We start from the raw sequence: 24613 nt of genomic DNA, 5'->3' as shown, positions 1-24613 counted from the left end.
TACAAAACCAGAGCATTTGAATTATATATTTATAAGTATTCATAAAATATTATAAAATGGAAGAATTTTGCACAAAATTACATACTATTTACAGATCTGATATATTGGATCTGTAAAATTATTGGTAATCTTAATGTTACACCGATTTGCCTATATCGGTCAATGTTGATAAGATACCAGTTAATCTGTTCCATTCCCAGTAGATTGTAATTATCAGACAATAGGGACATATCAGATTTTTTTGCCAAAGAAATTTTGGATCGAAATTTAAACTGTAGGCCCAGTCCCAATTAGCCTATCTGTGCATAAAGTGAACTTACAACAGCAACTCGACAACAAATTGAGATTCAACTTCTCGGATGAATGAAGGAAATTAATATGTAATGACTCATATTTCATTAGCTATGAGTTTGAGCTTTTAAGTCCACTTTATGCAAGGCTTACAAAGTTCGAAAATGAAATTATGAAAATGTACTTGTTTAGTAATTGTTGAATAATTGACATACAAGAATTTAAAGTGGCATTTGAAGTGATTTGTGCCTCCACCAGTTATAGAACTCAGGACCCATCGTACAAGGCAATGACATACATCGTAACTGTGCCATTAGAGGTGCACAACCTATATTTTAGTATGTGTTCTGACCATGAGATTGTCTTCTACCAAATTTTTCTTCATTCTTAATCTGTGATGTTAAAGAAACTTTAGTATCGATTGAAAATTGTTGAATCGAAGGTTCACATAGAGATCTTCAAGACATTTTCCTTCTTGATTGCTGGGCAAAATGTACAAGAGGACTGTTGGATTTTTGAATTTTTATTCTTATTACTTGAGCAGGTTTAACATTTAGGAAAGTTTTCATTATGAAACGTGTAATCAGTAGTTTACATCTGCCCCATCTGTGTGGTTCAAATATTGTATTATACGGTAAAAGAAGTAGATGACAAGGAAAGTTAATTTTTAATGTTGTATTTTAGTAGTACTATTTTGAAGGTATTTCTAAAGGGAGTTGAACCTCCAAAAAATAAACCTTTGGGGTTCCCCCATGGCAAAAGAAAGAACTGATAATCGTCCCTGTAATATTCAACCAATTTGTCATCATTTTCCTGTTTAGACAAAAATAGCACTCATGTATTACTTTCAGAAATGACTTGAAACAGATTTAAAACTTAGAAGCACGTTTTCTATACTAACAAAAAAAGGCATTTTAGGGCACGTACTCTGGAGCTGCAGTGGTCTACTTGGTAGGGCATCTGACTACCACATAAGAGACCTGGATTCGATTCCCAGGGTGGGTGATGTAAGATCGTCTCTGGGGCTCACTCAGCCTGAAATATGGTTATCTGGGAGCAAGCCTGGGGTTTGATATCCAGTGGAGGCACATAGTGGTTCGGATCCCACTTTAAACTGTAGACCCAGTCCCGATTAGCCTTACTGTGCATAAAGTAGACTTAAAACCCCAAATCAATCAATCAGTCAATCAATCAACATCATCTCCAAAATGACCCATCTCGACAATATGTGGGGCCCTACCTCACAGATCCCCTAAATGTGCCTTCATGGCATTGTGCTATATTCACGGGGAACTTTACCTTTAGGATACATACTCTAAAATCGAGAGGGGAACAAACAATGGTTGCTTCTTTGTGCTATCATAAATTTCATTTAATTCTTGTTGTCGCAATTCACGTAACATAAAATAATAGAAATACGTACCTTCGATGAGAAGACTTGACAGATCCATACCGGAAATGCTTCTCGACGCGGAATAAGTATATCCAACACTCAGGAATTGGAAATCTAACCATTATATCCTCACATGGGATTTGACCTAGCTTGCGGCTGGAGAACCCAGGAACGAGGATATCAGCCTTAATTTCAACCTAGAAAGGAAAAACAAATGTGTAAAGTAATTGAAAGATAAATTAGCTTTAACCAAAATAAGAAGGGTATCTTGTAAAGATGATTGTTCTTCATATGATCTTTTGTTTTCCCTTGACTAAGAATATGTACAAGAGTTAATTATTATTATTATTATTATAAATCCCAAAAAGAACCTGAAAATGGTTGGACATTATTGGATAACTTAGTATTTTGATGCAGACAGGCAGCATGTTTTGAATAAAGAAATAATTATATAAATGCATGTTCTTAGTATGGATGGGCCAATACGAAATTTATTAGCCAATGCTAATAAAGAACAATTATTAAATTTACCAATACTGATAACCGATATTCTGCTGATCCGATATAAAATTCCAAACGGTCCTTGAAGAATGTGAATGGATCATTAATCTCCTTAATAAATGAATGTTACGAGATGACCTCAATGCAAAATAAGCCATTTACTTTTAAAATGTATATTATGTTTATAACATATTGTATGTTTATAATATCCATGAAAATTGTAACGAAATGGCAGAGTAATGCACTTAACATAAGATATATCGGGTCAGTAAAATTATCAGCAATTTTATCGATAAATCAATGTACAGTGTGTCCGTAAAGTCATGGTGCACTTTTGACCGGTCACAGGAAAGCAACAAAACAAGATAGAAATGTGAAATCTTCACCAAATAAAATGAAAACTCTCCAAGTTTCTTACCTATTCAGTGCAGTTTGATGTGGCCTCCATTTGTTGCCCAACACACATCTAAACGATACTCAAGTTCTTCCCACACACAGTTAAGGATGTCTGGTGTAACAGAGTGAATAACGTCTGTGATTCTCTGTTTTAAATTATTAATGTCGTTGATATGTTCACTGTACACATGTTGCTTCACATAACCCCTCAAGTAAAAGTCTAAGGGCATCAGATCTGGGGATCGTGGTGGCCATGGCTGGACAGAACCCCTGCCTATCCACAGCTGGGGGAATGTTGTATCCAGAAACTCACGAACAATGTTGGCATAGTGTGGAGGCACGCCATCATGTTGAAAGATTTTTTAGGGCTCATTAGGTAGCTCTCCCGTATAGCCTCTACAGACTCGTCACCGATGGCTTACCAGAACGGGGTTTGTCCAACAAACTGCCGGTATCCTTCAACTACTTATACCACCGATTAATGTTATTCCTATATGGTGGCACTTCATTGTACACGCGACGATATTCACGTTGCACTTTGCTCACGGATTCGAACTTCGCAAGCCACAGAACACACTGGACTTTCCTCTGTACCGTCCACATCTCGACTGGCATGGGCGAGGGCTGATCCGCTGCTGCACAGTTCGTGGTGTTGCATCATCACCTGTGTGCGCACACGCTTGTGCATCATAGTATGGAAACTTGGAGAGTTTCCCTTTAATTTGGTGAAGATTTCACATTTCTATCTTGTTTTGTTGCTTTCCTGTGACCGGTCAAGTGCACCATGACTTTACGGACATGCTGTATGTATTGATATGCTTGTATCGGCTGATACCGATGAAGTACTGATAAATCTGTCCCATCTCTAGTTCTCAGTATAATATTTAAAGTGAACAGTGCAATGGTAATAATAGATAAAAACTTGCTTACCTTGTTACCTCTAATGCACATGACTGCTTTTAGTTGTAGAGGAAGCTCTCTATTCTTAGGCGGCCTGACTCGGAACCTCATTAGTTCAATGTAACATGCATCAGGTGGTTTGAATCTTAGATTGAGAAACATTGGTTAGGTATTAGTAGGATCTTTGGCATGCTTACGTTTCAACACATGCTCAAAAAATGTTATTAGTATTTGTTGGGCAACCACAGTTAATTTGTTAGAATTGTTATACTTAAGCATGTGTGAAAAATATATGTATTGTTACAATTAGAGCATGAAAATATTACAAAGCAGGAAGCATAAAAGACAGATAAGTTTATAATTTTTGGTAAGAAATCTAGTTTCAGATGCTACAGAACAAGCAAGATGAATAGTATACAAATTATTAGCATTTAAATAGTGCCTGTTGCTTTGATGTAATGTATCTTATGTGCATATATCCTTTAGTTTCTTTACAGTTTCAGTGAATCAACATTTGCTTTCATCAAGAGTAATTTACATGCAACAATACATTTTAGAGCAGTGATTCTTAAGTTTTTTTTTGTTCATTGCACACTATCCTTACTATGCTTTGTAGTGAGTTGCCATGGCACACCAATGTATGAGTTGATACCACTGCATAGTACTCGGTCTTGTGTGTGCACACTTGCCTTCAGCAGTCAGTTGTTGCAGTTATAACTTCCTTTTGTGGCATGCTTTGAGGTTGATTGTTGGTTTGACTGACATGTGTTGAATGCAATATTGTGTTAATACTAGGGCTGAGCCGATACCAGCATTTGCCAATACTGATTTTGATACCTTAACCGATTCCAACCGATACCGATACTTGTATAATTTCAGTTTAAAATAACAAAGGCTAGTTACTGAGTCACAAAACTCATCATATCACATCCTATTAATGACATTAAATAACTCCCAAAATATCACTTAAAATGTCCTGTGACATTTTATGTAAACTTCTTTCTAAACCCAGATGATGAAAAAAAAATTGAAATGTTGCAAGCACTGTTAAAATCGGTGAACCTGCTTCATTTCGGGATCCCCAATTTCATTATACAGGGTGGTCCATATGTCTTGTTACCCCCACCGAATCAATATCTTGTTATCTCTAATTCAGTGTTTCTTTTGCAGAGATGGCTGACACAAGCTCCTACAATGTAGAAGAGTGCCTTGTGGTCAGTGTTTGGGCCCATGAAGGTCCACATACCGGCAAGACCATGGAGGATGTGTGACGAGATTTCACAAGACGATTCCAAAAAAATGCACCACCAAAAGTGACAATACTGCGTTGGGAAAAGAAACGGTTTATGTTGGGATGTATCAAAGACAAACCGAGGCCTGGTGCACCAACCAAAAGACAGAACACATGTGCAGGAGTGGAGGCATCTGTGCTTCGGTCACCACAGAAGTCACTGCGCAAACTGTCTGCTGAGCTTGCAATCCCGAAAACAACAATATTACGACACATGAAGAAGGATCTTGGATTGAAATCCTTTAAACCAGCAAGCGTCAACGAGCTCTGTGATGATGACATGCGTAGATGACATGCAGCATGTGGAAGAATGTTGGAGGTATTTCCGACACTCCCGTAGTGGTCTGGCCTTTTCTTCTCCGATGAATGCCCAATATATCGAAGTGCACGTGCAAGGAATGTGTATTTCTGGTCCAAGGAAAATCCGCATTATTACGAAGAGCTGGAAAACAAACCCCCACATGTCGCTATGTCCACTAAACACTTGATAGGTCCCTATTTCTTCGATGGCGTAGTCAATCAACACTCCTATCTCGCCATGTTACGGGCATTTTTTGTTCCACAGCTTCAAAGAATGAATCTCCTGGGACGTTCCTGGTTTCAACAGGATGGAGCACCGCCCCACTATGCCATCACTGTCAGGGAATATTTAAGTGAAGTGTTTCCCAATAGGTGGATAGGACATGGATCGGTACATTATCCGGCGCCTCTGGATTGGCCTGCCAGAAGCCCTGATCTCTCGTCTTGTGACAATGCCCTCTCGGGCATTATTAAGGAAAAGGTATCACAACAACGATACCAAACAACAGAATAATTAAAGGATGCTATTAGGGCAGCCTTTCAGACAACAATCACGAAAAATTTGCTTCGTAAAATCTCACACAGGTCATGGTGCCGTGTCAATTTGTGCCATGAAAATAATGGTGGTCATACTGACCTTTTGGATGCGTGAACAACATCCTGGTTGACGCTGAATCCTTACGTATTACAAATTGTTATATTGTTATTATCATAATATAAAATTATGTAAAATTGTTGGTCACACGACATATGGAATGAATGGCTACCTTACACTTCATTATATTATATTGTATTATTATCAAGTTATGTAAAATTATGGGGGTAACAAGACATATGGACCACCCTGTACATATCTTTAAGGGGAGAGAAAGTTATAGCATGTAAAATAAAATTTATGCAGTGCATATGGCATACAGCTTGTACAAGGAATGCAAAACAAATATATGTAAACAACATTCTTATCATTTGGATTAACCTGGAGAGGGAGGAAAACGACTGAAAATATATATACACAAATACAGATGTATATATTTAATGCTCATTTGGCAGCTCTGTATATGCCCTGCTGTCCATTATTCTACGTCATTTGCAATAAAAACAAGTCACTGCAGTGTCAGCATCGGGCAGCAGTCACAGAGAGGAGAAGGGTAGAGCACAAGAAGGAAATCCACAACCCTCCCTCCAACAGCGACATTCATCCCTTTCCCAGGAACTCCGGGAATGAGCCTAGCATTAACCCATGAGTTTGCGAACAAGTTTTATTTCCACATAGCGTTGACCACCAGGCAGTTACATGCCTCCAATGCCACGTTTGGGTGCAGCGCTTTCACTTTAGCCCTGCCTTTGATCTTGTCATCTGCTTCCCAGGAGGGTGCATGATTTTCGGAAATGTACATGGAATTCTTGTGCAGGACCCCAACCTGTCACAAGGAAGGGTGAATTAATCTTTGAAAAGGACAAATCTTGACAAATGAGCTGTTTTTCTTGGCTGCTCTAGCCACTAAAAATCTTTGGTATCGGATGGTATCGGCGAAGAAAATAGAACTAGTTAATACCTCAAATCTTTTATTGTAAACCAGTAAATCCCCAGTAAAATAAATATATTTAAGCCCTTGAATGCTTTTCTCCTGTTCATTTTTCAAAATTAATACTGACTGAAATTATTTTAATTACCGTATTTGCCTGCATATAAGATGCACCCCATTTTTTAAACACATTTTTGAGAAAAAAACTTTATCTCTTAATTTATAATTAATTTACAGTATTTCTAATATAAAGAAAAATGTAGGTCTACTTTCAACAAATAACTTACCTAATCTAAGTAGAAAAGAGTACATTTTTATCTTCATTGTCACACACCGCAAAAATTCAAGAAAGAAATAGTCTAACTCATAACAGAAAATTTCCAAAAATGAAGGTAATCAAAAACTGATTATCAGCATATAAGACGGACCCTGTTTTTCAGGCCTGTTTTTAAAGGAGAAATGTGCATCGTATATGCTGGCAAATACGGTATTTTTACCAGCAATATCACCAGGTCTTGGAAACTTTGCAGTACACCTAGCTAATCTCACGGCACACCTGCTGATATAGAGAAATTACTATTGATGAAGGTGAATGTTAGATTTACTAGAGCTGTAAAGAAATTAAAGAGTGCAACCACACACTATTAATAATTGTAATGTAAGTGGCAACATGAACTATAACAAAGCTTTACTTAAGTGTTAAGCTGATATGAAATAACCATGTTAAAAAAAGAACAGTAAAGTAACATGGACAAATGTACCCACACTTGATTGTCTGCGTTTCTCTTCTATTCTTCAATATATTATTCCTACTGTGTTAGAAGAGCCATGGTGGTATAGTCGGTAAGGTGCCTACTGCCATGCAGGAGACCCGGATTCAATTCCCGGGGTGGGTGATCTAAGGTTGGAATATTTCCGACCTTGTCTCCGCATAATGCAGCTCTGGGGCTCACCCAGCCTCAAATCAGTGGGTACCTACAGGCAACCGTAGGAGGCAAAGGCAGCTGGAGTGTGGTGCTGATCACATCACCTCCAAAATGGCTGAGATCGAGAATGTGTGGGGCCCTACCCTCACATCTCCTAAATATGCATTCATGGTACAGTGCTATATGCACAGGGAACTTTACCTTTTACCTTTACCTATTACATTAAAGAAGATATCTCCTACTATGTGCTTATCTATTCATTCAGACTTTCTAAAACAAAATTATTGTTAATTGTTAATTATGGTGGCTGCACCATAGAGATGAAAGAAGTAGAATAAAGTGATAGCAAATATTATTTGGTAGGCATTTAAGACCAATATATATATGGTGTGCAAACACTTAAGTAAAAATACATGTTGATACTGTTAGTTCAACTAAAAGATATAAGCAAGATGACTTACTTTATAACCCTAGTTTCTTCATACTCGTCTTGCTGTACGCAACTGTGGAATTCAACATTCTCAAGGCGGATCCATTCTTCTGTTATGACAGGAATAATATCATGCCTTCCTACCACCTCCTTTCCTTGTCTTACTAAGTCGTTTACTCCAAGTTCAATATCTGGCATACCTATAATGAAAAATTATTATAGAAATTAGGAATTGTTGCTTTCCTGGCAGTGATTCAAATATTTGTTCTCAGGCTAGGTTGGCATTAAATTCCAGTGTTTTGAGCACCTCATCATCAGAGAATGTTCGTTGGAGACCACGTGTAAGGCTAAATATTAGGGCTTAGCCGATATTACTTTGAACTGATACCGATACCAATGCTTAAAAACTAATAATTAAGTTGTTCAAAATATATTTTAGTGTTAGTGTAGAAGTAATCTGCAGATTACAAGACCTAATTATAAACGAAGAGAGAATAGAAGAATTGAGATCTTTTAAATACGAGGTGTGGCTAGAAAGAAACCAGATTGATGTTGCTGTTGACAAACAGCAAGCGCGTCAAGGTCAAGCGGTACATGAGTGTATAACGTGATATCCTGCCTATCGACTGTGTGATTTCCCAAGGTGCGCGGCCTTCAGTTACGCTGTAGCTTGTTGATGAAGTGAACCGTACATCTGTGCTCCATCGGAAAAATGTTAAGTGTGAAAGTGAAACAGCGTATCAATGTGAAGTTTCTTATGAAACTCAGAAAATCTGCTACAGAAACTTATGGTTTGTTGAAGGAAGTATACGGAGATGAGTGTTTATCACGCACGCAAGTGTTTGAGTGGTTTCAAAGGTTTAAAGAGGGACGAGAAGTGATTGCGGACGACTCACGTCCTGGACAGCCTTGCACTTCGAAAACGGAATCAAACATTGCAAATGTCGGTGAATTTATTCGAGAGGATTTTGCTTGAGTATTCGAGCTATTGCAAAACAACCAACATTATTACATTAAGGTGCTGACGACCCTTCATGAGCGAGTAAGAAGACATTGACCTGATTTGTGGAAAAGCAAGTCATGGATTCTTCATCAGGACAATGCTCCCGTCCATACGGCATTGTCAGTCAAGGCTTTTTTGGCCAAGCATGGGATCCCAGTGTTAGAACATCCACCCTATTCGCCGGGTATCACTCCGTGCGACTTTTTTATTCCCAAAGGTCATATCAGCACTGAAAAAAAAAAACAGATTTACAACCATAGAACCTGTGGAAACAAAAGCGACGGAAGTCATGAACATGGTTTCAGAAAATGATTTACAGCACTGCTTCCAGAAATGGAAGATTTGTATGGAGCGGTGTATCAATAGTTCAGGGGAGTACTTTGAAGGGAATAATGTTCGTATTGTACGAAATTACCAATAAAAGATTTTGTAGCTGCAGTTCGGTTTTTCTAGCCACACCTCGTATCTTGGCTCAGTAGTAAATGGTGACAACACAATTTAAGAAGAAATTAAAGATAAAATTATTCTGGGTAATAAAGATATTTTGCCAATTTAGCTTTATTTAAGAGCAAATTAATATCTAAATCTGCTAAACTGAGACTTTATCATACCATAATAAGACCCATGATAGTATATGCATGCGAAACTTGGACCCTCAAAGACTCCTGTAAACAGAAACTCTCAATATTTGAAAGTAAAATCCTAAGAAGAATTAATGGACCTCTGGAAGAACCCGATGCTAATTGGAGAATATGAACTAATAAAGAACTCAACAAATTAATAAGGAATGAAAACATCTTAAATTTCATAAAATCAGAAAGACTAAGATGGTTTGGGTACATAAATAGAATGTCTGATGAAAGATTAGTAAAATAAATATATAATATAAATGGAAACTACTCATAACAGGAGCCTTATGCAGGCCAAAAAAATGATGGGAAGATGAAATAATTAAAGATTTGAAAGACATGAAAGTAAGGAATTGGACGAAGAGCATCCAAAATAGGAAAAAGTGGAGAGATGATGTTGAGAAGGCCAAAAATTCAATGCATGAAGTTGTAGTTCCTCAAGAAGAAGAAGTTAGTGTAGAAGTATTCCACTCTAATTATAATTCTACTGATATCAGTGGCAAAGCTCCTATGAGGCTTTTGAGGCTTAGCCTACCCAAAAAATGTTGAAATTAAAATGTTCTTGTACCCTGTAACAATCAAAGTTCATTAAAACGAATTAAGCTATGTAATCCGAACGTTTGGTTCCACCGATTTCCAGATATCTCGTCAGTCAAGCCAGAAAGAGGAGAGCCCGTTCGGTCCGAACTGGGAGGCTTTTGACGAAAAGCCTCGCGTTAAAAGGCAGCTACAGCATGAGCTCTGCGTAGGTGGAAGGGGAGTGTAAGGGGAGGGGACTGCCGATTCGCTGGGTGAAAGCGGCTAGCCTCAGAACCAACCTGTTGTGCTTCTAGTCTTCTTGTGCAAAGTGCGTCGTTCACGTGCTGCATTGTTGAATGTTAATTTACTACAAGTGCATGTGCGCGTGTGTTTGTGTGTGTGTGTTACATAGTGTATTTATGTTATAAAAATATAATACTGTGAAATTATGTGTTGAAAACTCTAAGAGGATTTGCAGTGAAATAAATGTAAGTGAACAAGACTTCGTGGCTCTCAGATGCTTAACCTACGAAATCTTGGACACACTGACTGTACAAATGGAAATACGTTTTGGAGATCTTGAAAAGATAAAATTTGTTGAATTGCTAGACCAAAATAGCTTTGGGGGATATAAACTTCATTTTCCTGTGATGAAATTAAATACCCTTCTGTCCACATATCCATTTTTCAACAAAGAACGATTAGAAAATGATTTAAAGAATATCTATGCTGATGGAGAAAAGCATTTACCTCCTGCAGACCTTCTAAAATTCATAGTTAGCAATGATCTTCAAACAATCTACAAAGAAGTAACACAACTTATCAAGTTGGTCTTGACATTCCCTGTTACAACAGCTTCCTTCGAAAGAAGTATGAGCACCCTCAAGAGAGTAAAAAATTATCTCCATAATTCAATGAAAAATGAAAGATTAAGTTCTCTCAGTACAATAGCCATTGAAAAAAAAACTGGTTAAAGAACTTTCTATTGATCAAGGCTTCAAGGAAAGAGTAATTGATACTTTTGCGACCAACAAGAACTGACGCATGGACCTGCTGTATAAAAAAATAGAAGCAGATTTTTCAGCCTACCCACTATTTATGCATTAGCTTCGCCACTGACTGATATTAAGGCTCTATGAGGAAAGTACTTTTTCCCATGACTGTATGTCCATTTCCCAAGATTTTTGCTTTAAATATTTGAGAATTACATCAGAATATTAAATTACATGTTATGTTATCACAAAATTCAGTTTTGTGACACAAAACTGGTCAAAAATTTTGAAAGAAACTAATTTGGCATAATTTCCAGGATAATTACAGTCGCACGGCAGTTTTGAGGACTCCGTGAAAGACCAAAATGCCGGAAAAGTATCGGCAAATAAATTCCAACTGACACTTTCCGATACCGTTACCACTGGTATTGGCCATACCGATGCATTTGTATTGGCTCAGCCCTATTAAATATGCATGCATGAGGAGGAGGAGCTTAGCCTCCAAACAACCTATCGTGATAATGAGAGCAATGTATGTGCTCGAAATGTTTGAATTTAATACTGACACAACCTGGCTGGTAACCTGAGTACGCTTGATTAGATTATGGAATCTGTGTTGCAAGCAGTTTTGGTTGTTTCTCTTCCAAGACAAATTACATTATAATCTATAGGGTGAGTCAGAAATATGGCTACAGGTTTGAAGTAAATGTAGTGTGTTACTGTACAATGTAGAGGGAAATGGTGAATTGTACATTAATATTGAAATTTCATTTTTTTTTTCATATCAGATAAGAGTCACGTGCCAGAGCTTACACTATTAGCCAAGATGGCCCTGAACATGCAGCAGAAAGTTGCAGTTGTAGCATGGGGAAATGCATGCTAGAATGATTGTGAGAGGAGTGTGCACAGCAGTGGACTTTAACCAAATAATAATTTGATGTAAGCAGTTTTTTTTCTTCTTTCCCACAGCCGACGGCAACAATGTTACTTTAAAATCACATCTCACCAGTTTCATACCCGGAGGAGGCACAAGTGGTTCGGATCCCACTTTAAACTGTAGGTCCAGTCCCGGTTAGCCTTACTGTGCATAAAGTGGACTTAAACCAACAAATCAATCAATCAATCATTAAATTGTTTTAAAATTATTCAGTTGTTTCCATTGTAAATCCTTGTTGCATATTTTAATTGAATATGCATGTGATTTTTTAAAGCAAGATTGCATTTTGTTTAATTTCCTTTTCATTTAAATTTTTAACCTGAAAGTATCAAATTTAATGGTCATTTTTTGCATTTTTTATGTCAATTTTTTAGGACATTCTATAGGTCATATACCTATACTTCCGCTCCCTAGATATCACATTGCTTAGAAGTGCAGCAGAAACACAGCTGAACCTAGAACAAAGGTGAAGAAAGAATATTCTGCACATGCATGCACAGTATAGTTCACAGTGAATTTCATAATTTAACAATATTTAAAGGGTTGAGTGGCAGATGTCCACCACATGCCTAAATATGTTATGGAAAATTATGTACCTAATGCAGAGTTAACATGTCACGTTGGTCGTAATGACCGAAACTGGTGCACACCAATCACGCCATGTTGGTCATTATGACAAAAACATGTGGCTTGCACTTCATTTTCCTAGCATGCCGTAGGTCACGAGTATAACAATAATGCGTATAAGGCATGACCGACAAGGCCACATAAAAGTGTTTTGGTGGTTCTATTTTTTTACAGGAGAAAAAGCGACATTTACGAAATAAAGTCCAATAACCACTGGCAGGGAACATGTTAATGGAATCACATTGATACAATTATGTTGTCTTATAATACATAACAACAGTACCTTTATTGTGATGTAAACAGTGAAGGCTAAGAAAAGTTAATCCTAAAAATTGCAACACTGAAACTATCCCATTGTATGAAAGGATTTAATTCAAGAAGAAGAGGAGGTTTTAACGCATTTAATATGGGCCAGTGTGAATTGTACCTGTATATCACCAAAATCAATGTTATTAATATATTTGTTCATGACATGGAACTATTATTTTTATACAGAGAAGTGAATTTTCAGCAATGTTTATGCCACAAATGTATAAATACTCACCTGTTACAAAAGCAAGGAAGAAAACCCTTACTCGTGCAATCTGCTTAAGGACATGTCCTTCTTTGTCTTGCTCAACATGTATTTCATCGACAGCCGTTATTTGGACTTCCTCAGTCTTATAATTAAGAGCTCTATCACGGTGTGCTGACAGTCGGAATAGAGCTTCTTCTATTGTTACGCTAAACTGTTTCATGTCCTCAAATGATTGGCATCCAATCTTTAAAAGTTGTGATATCTATATAAAGAAAAGAGGAAATGAATGTAAATTCTCGTTGAACACATTACTTGTTAAGAATGTGCTGGACTTTTGTCCTGCACCAGCAAAGTTGTTTTCGAAAATACCTCACCTTCCAAATTCTGAAAGAAATCATCTGTTTAGAATTCATTATAGGGCATTCATGCAGTGTCGTGGCGTGACTTTTTCAAAAGTGCTACCGGCCATCAGACGTTATCATCTCCACCCTACCGCCCCCCCCCCCCACAAAAAAAGAAACATGCCTTTGATCAGGATTTTTGTTCTCTTTTTTTTTTTGGTTGCAATCCGCTCAATGATTTATTTAGCCACAATCACTCCTAGAAAGAACTACCGCTCATGAGAGAGTTACCGCGAAAATCCAGTGAATAGTAGTCGAGCTTTGTCAACCATCTCTGTTTCTTTGCAAAGAGGTGGAAAGGGGAAGGAGAACCACACACATTCAGGTCAGTTTGACGTTTCTGCTTTGAGCAGACGACAGAATTCCCCTCCTCAAGAGGTGGGAGGAAGTCCAGATGTACGTACTACTGTTGCCAACTTAGTTTTTTGGAGCAAGGTTTGTCCAAATCACGAATCGCATCATTTACTTATCTTTTCGTCTATTACTAAACGGTCTCAGTTGTACAGTTAAATCCAGCTTTGGCTTTGCAGTCTAGCTCTTGTTGCTTCAGAGAAATAGTATCCCCATTTTAGGTGGGATTTAGCTCTTTTCTGGAAATCCAATGTGACAACACTTGCTGATCCGGTAGGCTGCAGCAGCAACAGGGCCCCTAAACAGGCATATGAATAACCCCCTAGCACATTTGCCTCCAAGTCTTTCCCCGTTGTTTCCTTGCATTGGCGAGCACCCTTTCCTCTTGTTGCCTCTTGAGGGTAGTGGAACAGCCTGTCTCTCTGCTTTTGTCGGCTGCAGAAAAAATGTCCTCTGCAATATACACTCAACTGCAACGCTGTCGGTTAACTTATTTAACAATGTTGTTATTTTATTGAGAAAAAATCTTTTTAATTTCTTTACATTTTGCTGTTACCTGCGGTAACACCGGTTACATGCACCGGTTCCTTTTCTGTTGCCTAGTTATTTTGATAGTTAATGAGATTGTTAAATATGGAGAAACTAGTACTTACTTTATCCGCGAAACTGTCTTTTCTTCTTTGTTCTATTAATTCAGTGGCCACTGCCACCATCCTCGTTGGAACTTGTTGTACTGTAGCTTGATACCGAAAGGATTAATAGAACAAAGAAGAAAAAACAGTTTCGCGGATAAACTGAGTACTAGTTTCTCCCCATTTATCTACTACTGTGTCTCTCTTTTCCCAAGTATGAGATTGTTAAGTATAAATTAGACATAGTAGCTGTTCAGTAAGTTATGTGGCCAGGAGAGGGTAATTGTAAAACTAAAAATTTCACTTTTTTTCTCATGTCCAGATATTATTAGAATAATTAAATCAAGAATACTTAAGTGGGCAGGCCACCTGGCATGAATGGGAGAAGAAAGAAGAGTTTACAGATTGTTGGGAAACCTGATGGTAAGAGACCTGTGAGAAGGCCAAGACAAAGAGGGAGGGATAACGTTGAGATGGACCTAAAGGAAATCGGTAAGGATAGAAAATATTGGATTGATCTTGCCCAGGATAGGGACAGATGGAGGGCTTGTGTTGCTGCAGCCATAAACCTTCGGGTTTAAGAAGGCTAGAGAGTTAGTTTTATAGCCTACTAGCTGATTACCCGGCGTTGCCCAGGTATTTTTTCATCCCAATCTTGTATTAGAAAAGAAAATAATGAATTCTAACTATAGTGTAAAATGTAACTAATTTTAAATGTGATCATGAATGTCACAAATTAGCTTAGCGACTCCGAAAACTATTGATTCGACACTAATCTAGGTCATTTGTGGCACTTTATTTTTCACCCCCCATGTCGATAGGTGATGAACTTGGAGTTGAACCGCATTGGGAGTGTCACGAAAACTATGGATTCCATTTGCAACACAGCCTGAATGTTAGACAACCTGAGAAACACTATCGTTGTGCGGATTGCATAGAGTCATGGATGTCTGTTTGTGCGAAATTAGTATCAGTGGTTCTCAATTATTTTTACATGTCACCCTTTCCCACCCCACCTCTAGGGGTGCCAGAGGCATCTTACCCGAAAATATTATTTCCAGATTGCAAGTGATACATGTACCAAGTTTGGTTGAAATTGCTCCAGGCATTCAAGAGTTATGCCGGAACAAACAAATATACACACCCACCCACACACACACACATCCATCCATTTTCATATATGTAGATTTTCTGTCACATATATATCTAGACAACAACGAAAGCAATCTGCACAAAGAGACACACTGGTGCTCTAAAATAAATTCTGAACAGATGTAATTTTCCAGAATAACAGTTTTTGAAAGAGGAGGAATTTAAAAATAAAAATAAAAACTTTGGTTCAAGCCACAAATCCAGCATGGTTACAATATGCAGTCATTTTTTTATTTATTTAGCTGCTCAATTTAGAAGGAAGTCTCATATTTTTCAATTTTTATCTCTGATGGAGAAAGATCAAAATCTTAATGAAAATAAATATGCAATGCCAGTTGGAATAAAGTTTCTACAAATTACTACTCATGACATATTTTATTACCTGAGGTGCATGTTCGACAGGAAGGCCAAGTTTTCTTAAATCACTGCCGAACTCCTTGACGCCAGCGTAATCTCCCTGAATCGCATAGGCAGCAAATTGACTTATCTTATTTGTGATTCTTTCTGCTTTCGTCACCTGACCAGGCCTAACTCCAGGTCTCTCCTTGTAGAAAACATACTGGAGTTTCACAGTAAATATTTTACCATAGGCATCAAATTGCTGAGCACCTGCCACAAGAAAAAAATTATGTGTATTAACTTATATGAACTGTTGTTTTGCACTTTTGTTAGTAATTTTTAAGCACATCGTACAACTGCAAGGATTCACACCAATTGACAATGTAACTCCAAAAACATGTTGTTTGGTTAGAGCGATATATCATCATGATACTTGGCGATATATATCGTGTTAGCGATATATCATCATGATATTTTAGCAATTTAAATCGTATCAGTGATATATCGTCACAATATTTGCTGTTATATATTGTGGAGATGATATGTCGCTGATATCATGATACGGAAAAAATATCACATCACATCATATCTAGGGTTACCAGGTAAGGGAATTGTAGGACATGCTGTCCCAAAATGTAGGACATTAAGTCAAAATGTAGGACACAAAACATTCTCAATAAATAATACATATTTCTATAGAACTGTAGTTGAAAAATGACACTTTTTAGTTTTAAAAAATGCAAAATTTCAAAACTTGCAATCACACTAATCAATGCACCTCTTACTACATGCTTTAAGTGGTACTTCTCAGAGGAGACAATTTTTATCAAAATTTCAGGTTTAGTCAAACTATATTTATGTTAGAGTGGACAGTCAATTTGAAATTATGGACCAGTACCAAACGAACATTTTACAGACTTTATGAAAAAATAATTCTCTCATGAGTCTGTTGTGCTGATGGTAATGAAAGTACTCTCTCGAATTATGACCTGTAATGGCAAACAAATATTCAGCAATTACCGTAATTTAAAATGGTTTGTAAAGTTTCATCTTGGGTAGTTTTTAGTTCAATAACAGGGTGTCTACCAAAATAACACATCCAGAATTCTTGATTTTTTCTGGACTCTTCTAGACCTTTTTTCCGTTTTTCTTAACGTTTATTTATTTGACCCCTACTTAGGTAAAGTTGGAAATTAGTAATTAAGAAAATAAATATTTATTTAATGAAAACCCCTACCAAAGGACCAGTTAAGATAAGAACTGAAGCTGAATTTAAGAAGAGAATTAGATCTCCTTTCATTATTAATGCATCCTGAACTGTGTTTGGCAGACAAGCGAGGCTTTGGTGTCTGGACTCACAGCCAGTATAATCTTATGTGGGGTTTGTGTCGGTTGTCCCTATATGTTTGTGACTGTTCCTTCATCCATCTTATGTTACCACCATTCATCTTCATCTTCGCGATTAGCCAAAAGGACAGAAAAAAGTGAAGTAAAATAAACTGAATCAACCAATCAGTCATTATGATAGCAAAAATTCTTGACCACAAGAATAATTTATTGCCTTTTTATTAACTTCTTGACGTACTTGTTGATTTCTTTACTTTTTCTTGACTTCCATGGCTTTTTTGACTGGCAGACATCCTGAATAGCTTTGTTCTCTATACCCCTGCTTTACAATTAAATTATATTGAATATTGAATAAGAATGGGTGACTCCTTGTTCCATCAGTATAAACCCTAAGGCAAGAAATTCTGCTCAGGCATTGAACAGTGACGTTATCAGAAAGTGGTCCCAAAACTTTGTTCATTAAGTGCTTCCGTTTTCCCCATTTGTTTAATAGCAGGACAAACTTTTTTCTTTTTGTTCAATGACTGAATCAAAATAAATTTCACTATCGAGTTTGGAAGCTCAGTCCATAGACTTGTAACTTGCATGATTTTCTTCTGTTGCCTAATTTCATAATTAATATTATGTGACGCTCAAAATGTAGGACATTTATGATATTTTTCAAATTCCTCCCGGACGCCGAACATAAGGCTAAAATGTAGGACATGTCCGGGAGAATCCAAACATCTGGTAATCCTTATCATATCGTCTGTGATGATATTTTCTTGATGATATATCACGATATCAAATTTCCGATATCGTTCATCGCTAGTAGATACTTAAAAAAAAGGCCAAACACCACATTTTTGCAGTTACTTTCCTCTGGTTCTCATACAGTGAATTGTAAGACAATATTTTCAATTGCTCAGAAAACATACACTACGAGCAACATGGACATGATGTTAATATTTACTTCTTATCCTTTGATGTTCAGTTCTCCATCAAAAAGTAAGTAGATCAACATATCAGTTAATGGAATACAAAATAACTCAAAACATGGGTACCATATATGTATGCATAAAAAATTACAAGTTAAAATCTTGAAGAATCTAAAATATTTGAAGTAGTAGATAGAATAAAGGGAATGATGATGTAATTTAATAAGGCAAGCAAATAAAATAAAGGAATATTCATCATCGCAAAAGGTCTATGTAGCCATAGTCATAGCAGAACTATTAATGTTACTGCTAACGGTATTTGTAGTTGCTAAAACTTTTTTAATCCCTCAGTACTAAATGATGTAACTGTAAAGTAATAACAGTTGCTTTAAGTTTATGACATTTCCTGTAGCATAACTACACACTACCATCACAGTTTGCTATGCTTTGGAACCATTTTGGAACTCTGGTGAAATGCATATTGCTATATTTGTATATAGCTTAATTGCGTAACTATACTTTGAACTTCCAGCTTTAAAAAAAAATCCATGTTTCACTTGGATATTTGATGTGCTGCATGTATGCAACTTGGAAAAATGAACCACAAGAAACTAACTCAACTTTTCACACTGAAATGGGATCACTGCATAAGCCTACTCATTCGGTTGGTTCATTTGAAAGATACGTCACAAACAACATGCATGTCACAACAAGCTTCCTTAAATTTTCCTGTCAATTAATTCTTGTTTACAAAAAGAAAAATGCAGTTATAACCAGTGCTCGAAACATTTTCTTTCGAGCTAGGTGCCAGCTTTGAAAACCAGGCGCCAAGAAACCACCTACTAGCAATTGTGGATACTATAAGAAGCTGAGCCAGCCCCTGTGGCCGAGTGGTTAGCACATTGCGCTATGATGCTAGGGGTCCCGGTTTCGAATCCTGGACTGGGCGTGGATGTTTCTGAGTGTTTGTTCATCAATTTCATCATACCATCATTCATTATGATCTTCGCAAATTAGCCAAAAGTGGCACAAAAAACGAAGTAAAATAAAGCAAATCAATCAATCTATAAGAAGCTGAGCATCACCATATTCAAAACATCGCTAAATCATGTGAGAAAGCGGGAAGTGGGGGGTTGGGGACGAAGAGTAAGAAATTATTACTGATTCTATGGAATGTTCACAACGTTGATAAAGAAAATCACTTGCTAGCTTACGCTGTACTGCAATTTGAACTTAGAATCTTCAAAGTTTCGTACATTGAAACTTAAAAAACGGCAATATTACAGCAAGAGATCACAGTCGCCAAGCTGAAATTTTTAGTCGCCATGACGACCTGGTGACCGGGTTTTATCGAGCCATGATTATAACTTGACCCCACAGTGGGTGTTGCAAAGTGAAGTCAATAAAAGAAATAACTAATTTCCTTGATTAGTATTCCAGTAGATTACCTGAAGGGAGAAACGAGTTTGTTTAAAAATTAAAGCATAAATGTTTAAACTAGACATAATAACTTGATGTTTTCCTATTTCAGCACATAATCCAAGTGGTTCCATGAATGAGTTTTCCAAAGTGAGAGGTGATACGCACAACATAACCTTTACGACTAAGATTTTCCCCTAACTTTCAAAGCTCTCCCTGGATTGAGGTGGAGAATAACTTATAACAATATATAAGAATCAGAAATTCCTGATATTCACCCATGCACTCTACATATTTAATTTGAGCCCTAATGTATATATTGGAAAACTATATGCAAAAAATGTGATTCGTGCAAAGGTGCAGAACAAACTACATTCTTGCAAAAAAACTTGAATAACTCACCAATTTCAGATACTGAATAGCAGGCCTGCAAGGGAAGCTCTTGGAAAGGGTCCTTGTCGTCTTTTGTGTTGAAAAGTTGCAGAACTGGATTATCACCTTGGAACACTAACCTCACAAACACCTTCTTCCAGAATCTAAATTTAAACATAAAGAAGAAATAGTACGAGCATCAAATATATTTATATACTCTAAATGCTGAATGTAAAGTTTATTAAAACAATATAAATCAAGTCCTCTCGAGCTATTGGACTGGTCAATTCTGGAACAGTATCCAAGCTTTCGAGAGCTAACGTCACTTTCATCTTCAGGGTAGAAGTGAAGTTACGTGGGGACCTCTACCCTGAAGATGAGAGTGACGTTAGTTCTCGAAAACGTGGAAACTGTTTCAAAATTAAACTGGTCGATAGCGGGAGAGAATTTATTCGTCATTCATCACCAGAAAAGCTTCAACACTTACTTCATATAAGTCAACATTTTTCTTCTTCAATAATATTTAGATCAGATATTTGGACAGATTTATATTTGGAACACATACACTGGTAATTTTAAATTATTGTGAAATGTGTTCCCTCATGCCCCAACAATTTATTTCTTTTGCTAGCTGGATGCACATAGTGGTTCGTATCCTTCTCTAAACTGTAAGTCTAGTCCCGATTATTATTTCTGTGCATAAAATGGACTTAAAAACAAACTCTTCTGCTAGCACACAACTAAAAATACAAAACACACTACCATACAACCAATCCTGATAATCTTAGCACAATAATATGAAGAACATTGGCTAACACAGACAATTTGAGAATTTTTTATTCATATTTTGGTATTTTAACATGGATATGAATTTGCTTCATCATCACATGATTTAGCTTCTGTTGTGAGTGGACAGTGATTGTGATGAGGTCTTAGGTTAACATCAAATTCATGAATTCTGTACTGCATTAAATTTGTCAGCACTACATCAATATGTCCTCTATGATCATCAAAATTTTGAAAATGAGAAATTTTGTTGGTTTATATACCAGAATTTTACTGATTCTGCCATTGGTTCTGATATGCCATTTTTGGATCATATTTATCCATCAGAAATTGTTTTTGTCAAAATCGCACTGTAAAGATTATTCTAAATAAACCCCCGTTGGCACATTCTTTATTATGTAATGAATATTTTGCGTACTTACCTCTGGCCAGTGATTTTCTTTTTGTTGGGCTGTCGAAGGTGCATTTCCCATCCTTCTCCTGTGTAATTTATTCGTGGAAATTCTTCCAATGGTTGAGAAACATCTTCATCAAACAGAGGCGTGGGTGGAGTTTCCTGAGAATCTGTTCGTTGAAGTGGTTCTTGACCTTCAACTAAATAAGAAAACAATTTTGTTATGGTTCAATGAACTATTCCAAACTATTAAAATAGTTGTGTGGTTATTAGCTACAGTACTCATTACTAAAAGTAAATGTACCAAGTTAATATTGTATCTCTTAACAATCTGTACTGGACATGTAATGCATACTTCTCTGAATAGTGACAGTGGTTCATGCAATCTTAATCAGATATTATCAATTGTTTACTTTCCCCACCATCAACAAAAGGAATATAAACGAAGTTTGTCTGAAGATGACAGAAAAGATTCCTTTCTGACCAGTAATGTTGGAATAATAACATGTGGCAACAGCCGTTGAGGGCCAGAGCTATCTACCCACTGCCAGCCTCACTCCAACATGTCTCAGTAGAGATGGAAGGTCATCCACCCAGTTGTGAGGTGATGTGTGGTCAGCATGAAGAAACCCCATTCGTCATCATAGGTTTTCCATGGCCGGGTTATGGTACTCATTACCAGCTCCCCAATTTCCTCGTGGGTGGCAATTGTCCCATCTCAGGAGAAAAGTTGTTGCACTTCTACCCAGCTGACTCAAACCAGTGCACTACCCAAAGCCTGATGCCTTAAACTGCACAGCCATGGTGTGGGACTAATGTTGGAATGCGTAAAGAGTAATTTGGAGAATGGATAATGTCTAGTTACCATCACATGCTAGTAAATAATGTATAGTTGTGACTTGATCACATACAAAAGTATTTGAAATATCATTTATACTACGAAGGTAATCCAGTTAAAAAATAAACGTTTTTGTGTAACACGCAAAACGACAAAAACCAAAAGATTATGGTGTGGAAACTACATACCTTACTTTACTTTTCCACACATTCGCAATGCCCATTGCAGCACGTTTCATAACATGATACCAGTTTGTTCATACCTTCATTGTACTCAGTTGCTGCCAATGTATTTAACCATGTAGTGATAGTGTCTTTAAGATCATCAGCCGTGACAAAGTGCTTGCTGGAAAGAGTGTCTTTCAATTTCAGGAACAAGTGGTAAGCATGACCTTTTCTCGCATTCAGAAACCTTATCACACTCCGCAACTCACACTTGGCAGGATTCTCAATTTTGTCCTACATGTTCAGGGCTCACAGCTCGATATTGTACACGTACGCGTAAACATCTGCACCATCTCGCTGCTTAGCTCAAATTGAAAGGGGGCAGGTGGAGTGTGATGTGCTACAGTCGACACTTCTTGTTTGAATACATTGGCAGCAACCAAGTACAATGACAGTATCAAAAGCTGGTATCACACTATGATAAGTACTTGAATGGGTATTGCAAATATATGGGAAAGTAGAGTGAGGTGTAGAGGAGGGTGGGGACAATTGTAACATTTTTCACAAAAGTGATCATAGGAGATGAGCGTTACATCCCTGGATCTTACCACAGCACGACAATAATCTTTGAACCTTCCTCTAACGTTTGGCAAAGATACGAGGTCACTGCTTCTCTATAAATATTTAAAATATCTGTTTGAAAAGGACAATGCAAATGTTACATTTTGCCCCATGGGTGGGGTATGTTGTAACAGACAATGGGGTAAAATGTAACAGAGAAATAGAATATGATCCATTGTTTACTTATAACAACATACACAAAAGTTAAACATATACAAATGTAAATACGCTACAGAGTTTGATACAAGGCAGGTATAAGATAAATGTGTCTTTATGTTTTCGTTATATGATATAAACCTCAGTTTAGCAAACAGTTATCATCTAAATAAGAACAGCAAACATAATGAAAACCGAAAATTACACTTTCTTCAGTGATCAGGAACAATGATAACATAAAAATGATTATAACTGTTCGCAAACAAATTAGTTTCACCTTTAACTCACTGCTTAGTTCTAAATATCGTAATGAACTGTATATAGTAATGTGGAAATTCAAAAATGAAAAATATAGCCTTATACATATTATATATATATGAAAAGGAGAATAGATCAAGTAAAATGTCAGTATTGTTTAACAGTGTATCAGTGATTTAATTTTACATTTGAATATTTTGACAGGAAAATTAATTTTCTAAAAGCAACAACATGTATCGATAAATGGAGTAAGTTGTAACACTGTTGCATTTAACCCCACCCATTATGTTACAACTAGCCCCACACCCTCCATATTGACTAATATGAAAGTTTCAGGAACAACGCTGCACTTCCCGAGTGCCACATTTATCTGTTTTATACCTGATACATATCTTTTGTTTCTCGTTCCCCTTACGCATTTCGATCTAAGAATAAAAGAACGAAGATTTCAAAATATTACTCACCATGCAGAAAAATCTTTTTTTATTTCCACACCTTTCCAGCTGCATCCACTGGCTGTTCTAACTGTTGCACAAACACATGCCTGCAACGGCGCATGCGCTGTGAGAAACTTGTTCCTGCAGCTGACAGCATCAAAGTGGGGGAGGCACTGTTACAATTGTCCCCACCCTCCCCTATATGGTTCCTGTATCATAATTTTTTTTGCACACATCATTTGTCATTTGTGTTTTACACCAAAACATTCCTTTCTTTCCTGTATGACCCTTTTATATTCACCAAATACAAAATAAAGTGTACCTTGAGGAAGTGCAGCTTCCACACCAGGAGGAGCTGCCTGTGCTGCCGTTTCTCCACTTTTGTCGAATGGGTTGAACCTTGGGCTGGAATCTGTGAAAGCTGCATTGACGTCATTCTTTGGTGGAGGTGCCAATGCAGGAGGGGGTCCTTCAAATGCACTTTGAGCTTGAGCGTTTTCTTCGCCAATCTTTGGTCTGTGTGAAAATAGGAATGGCACATTTACTAGTAGTTACAAGTTGTTTTGTGTGTGTGACAAAAATCGAATTGTAAAGTGTCATAATCATCAGAAAGTCTTACTTATGAATAGTCCTTGCAACAAGTGATATCTTTGTTGATATCTTTGAAACTAGCAAATGTGATATCCATACAGTTTTTGGAAAGAGTTACTTTTTTATTATTATTATATTATTATTTTTTTACACACACACACACAAATAACTCAGCAGGACTGGCCCTAGTTAGATTCAGAGCCTTGGACATATAATGTATGTGGAGCCAGTAACAAAACTTTCAGAGGTCTGAGAAAAAC

At 37.0% G+C, this 24613-nt stretch overlaps 1 protein-coding gene across 1 annotated transcript in view; it reads right to left on the bottom strand.

Annotated features, from left to right (window-relative positions):
• The window catches only part of LOC145980994 (uncharacterized), a 96352-nt gene that overhangs the window by 5656 nt on the left and 66083 nt on the right, over positions 1–24613 (bottom strand). Inside the window, 8 exon segments of the mRNA XM_083114088.1 lie at positions 1715–1881; positions 3512–3626; positions 7986–8154; positions 13206–13440; positions 16097–16323; positions 20139–20272; positions 21317–21488; positions 24085–24278. Of these exon segments, the coding sequence (XP_082970214.1) occupies positions 1715–1881; positions 3512–3626; positions 7986–8154; positions 13206–13440; positions 16097–16323; positions 20139–20272; positions 21317–21488; positions 24085–24278 (1413 nt within the window).

The sequence above is a fragment of the Lepisma saccharinum genome, chromosome 28 (assembly GCF_977018435.1).
Source record: "Lepisma saccharinum chromosome 28, izLepSacc3.1, whole genome shotgun sequence".
Classification (NCBI taxonomy): Eukaryota; Metazoa; Arthropoda; class Insecta; order Zygentoma; family Lepismatidae; genus Lepisma; species Lepisma saccharinum.
Note: the sequence above shows the minus strand (reverse complement) of the source record. Positions and strands in the feature narration are given on the sequence as shown.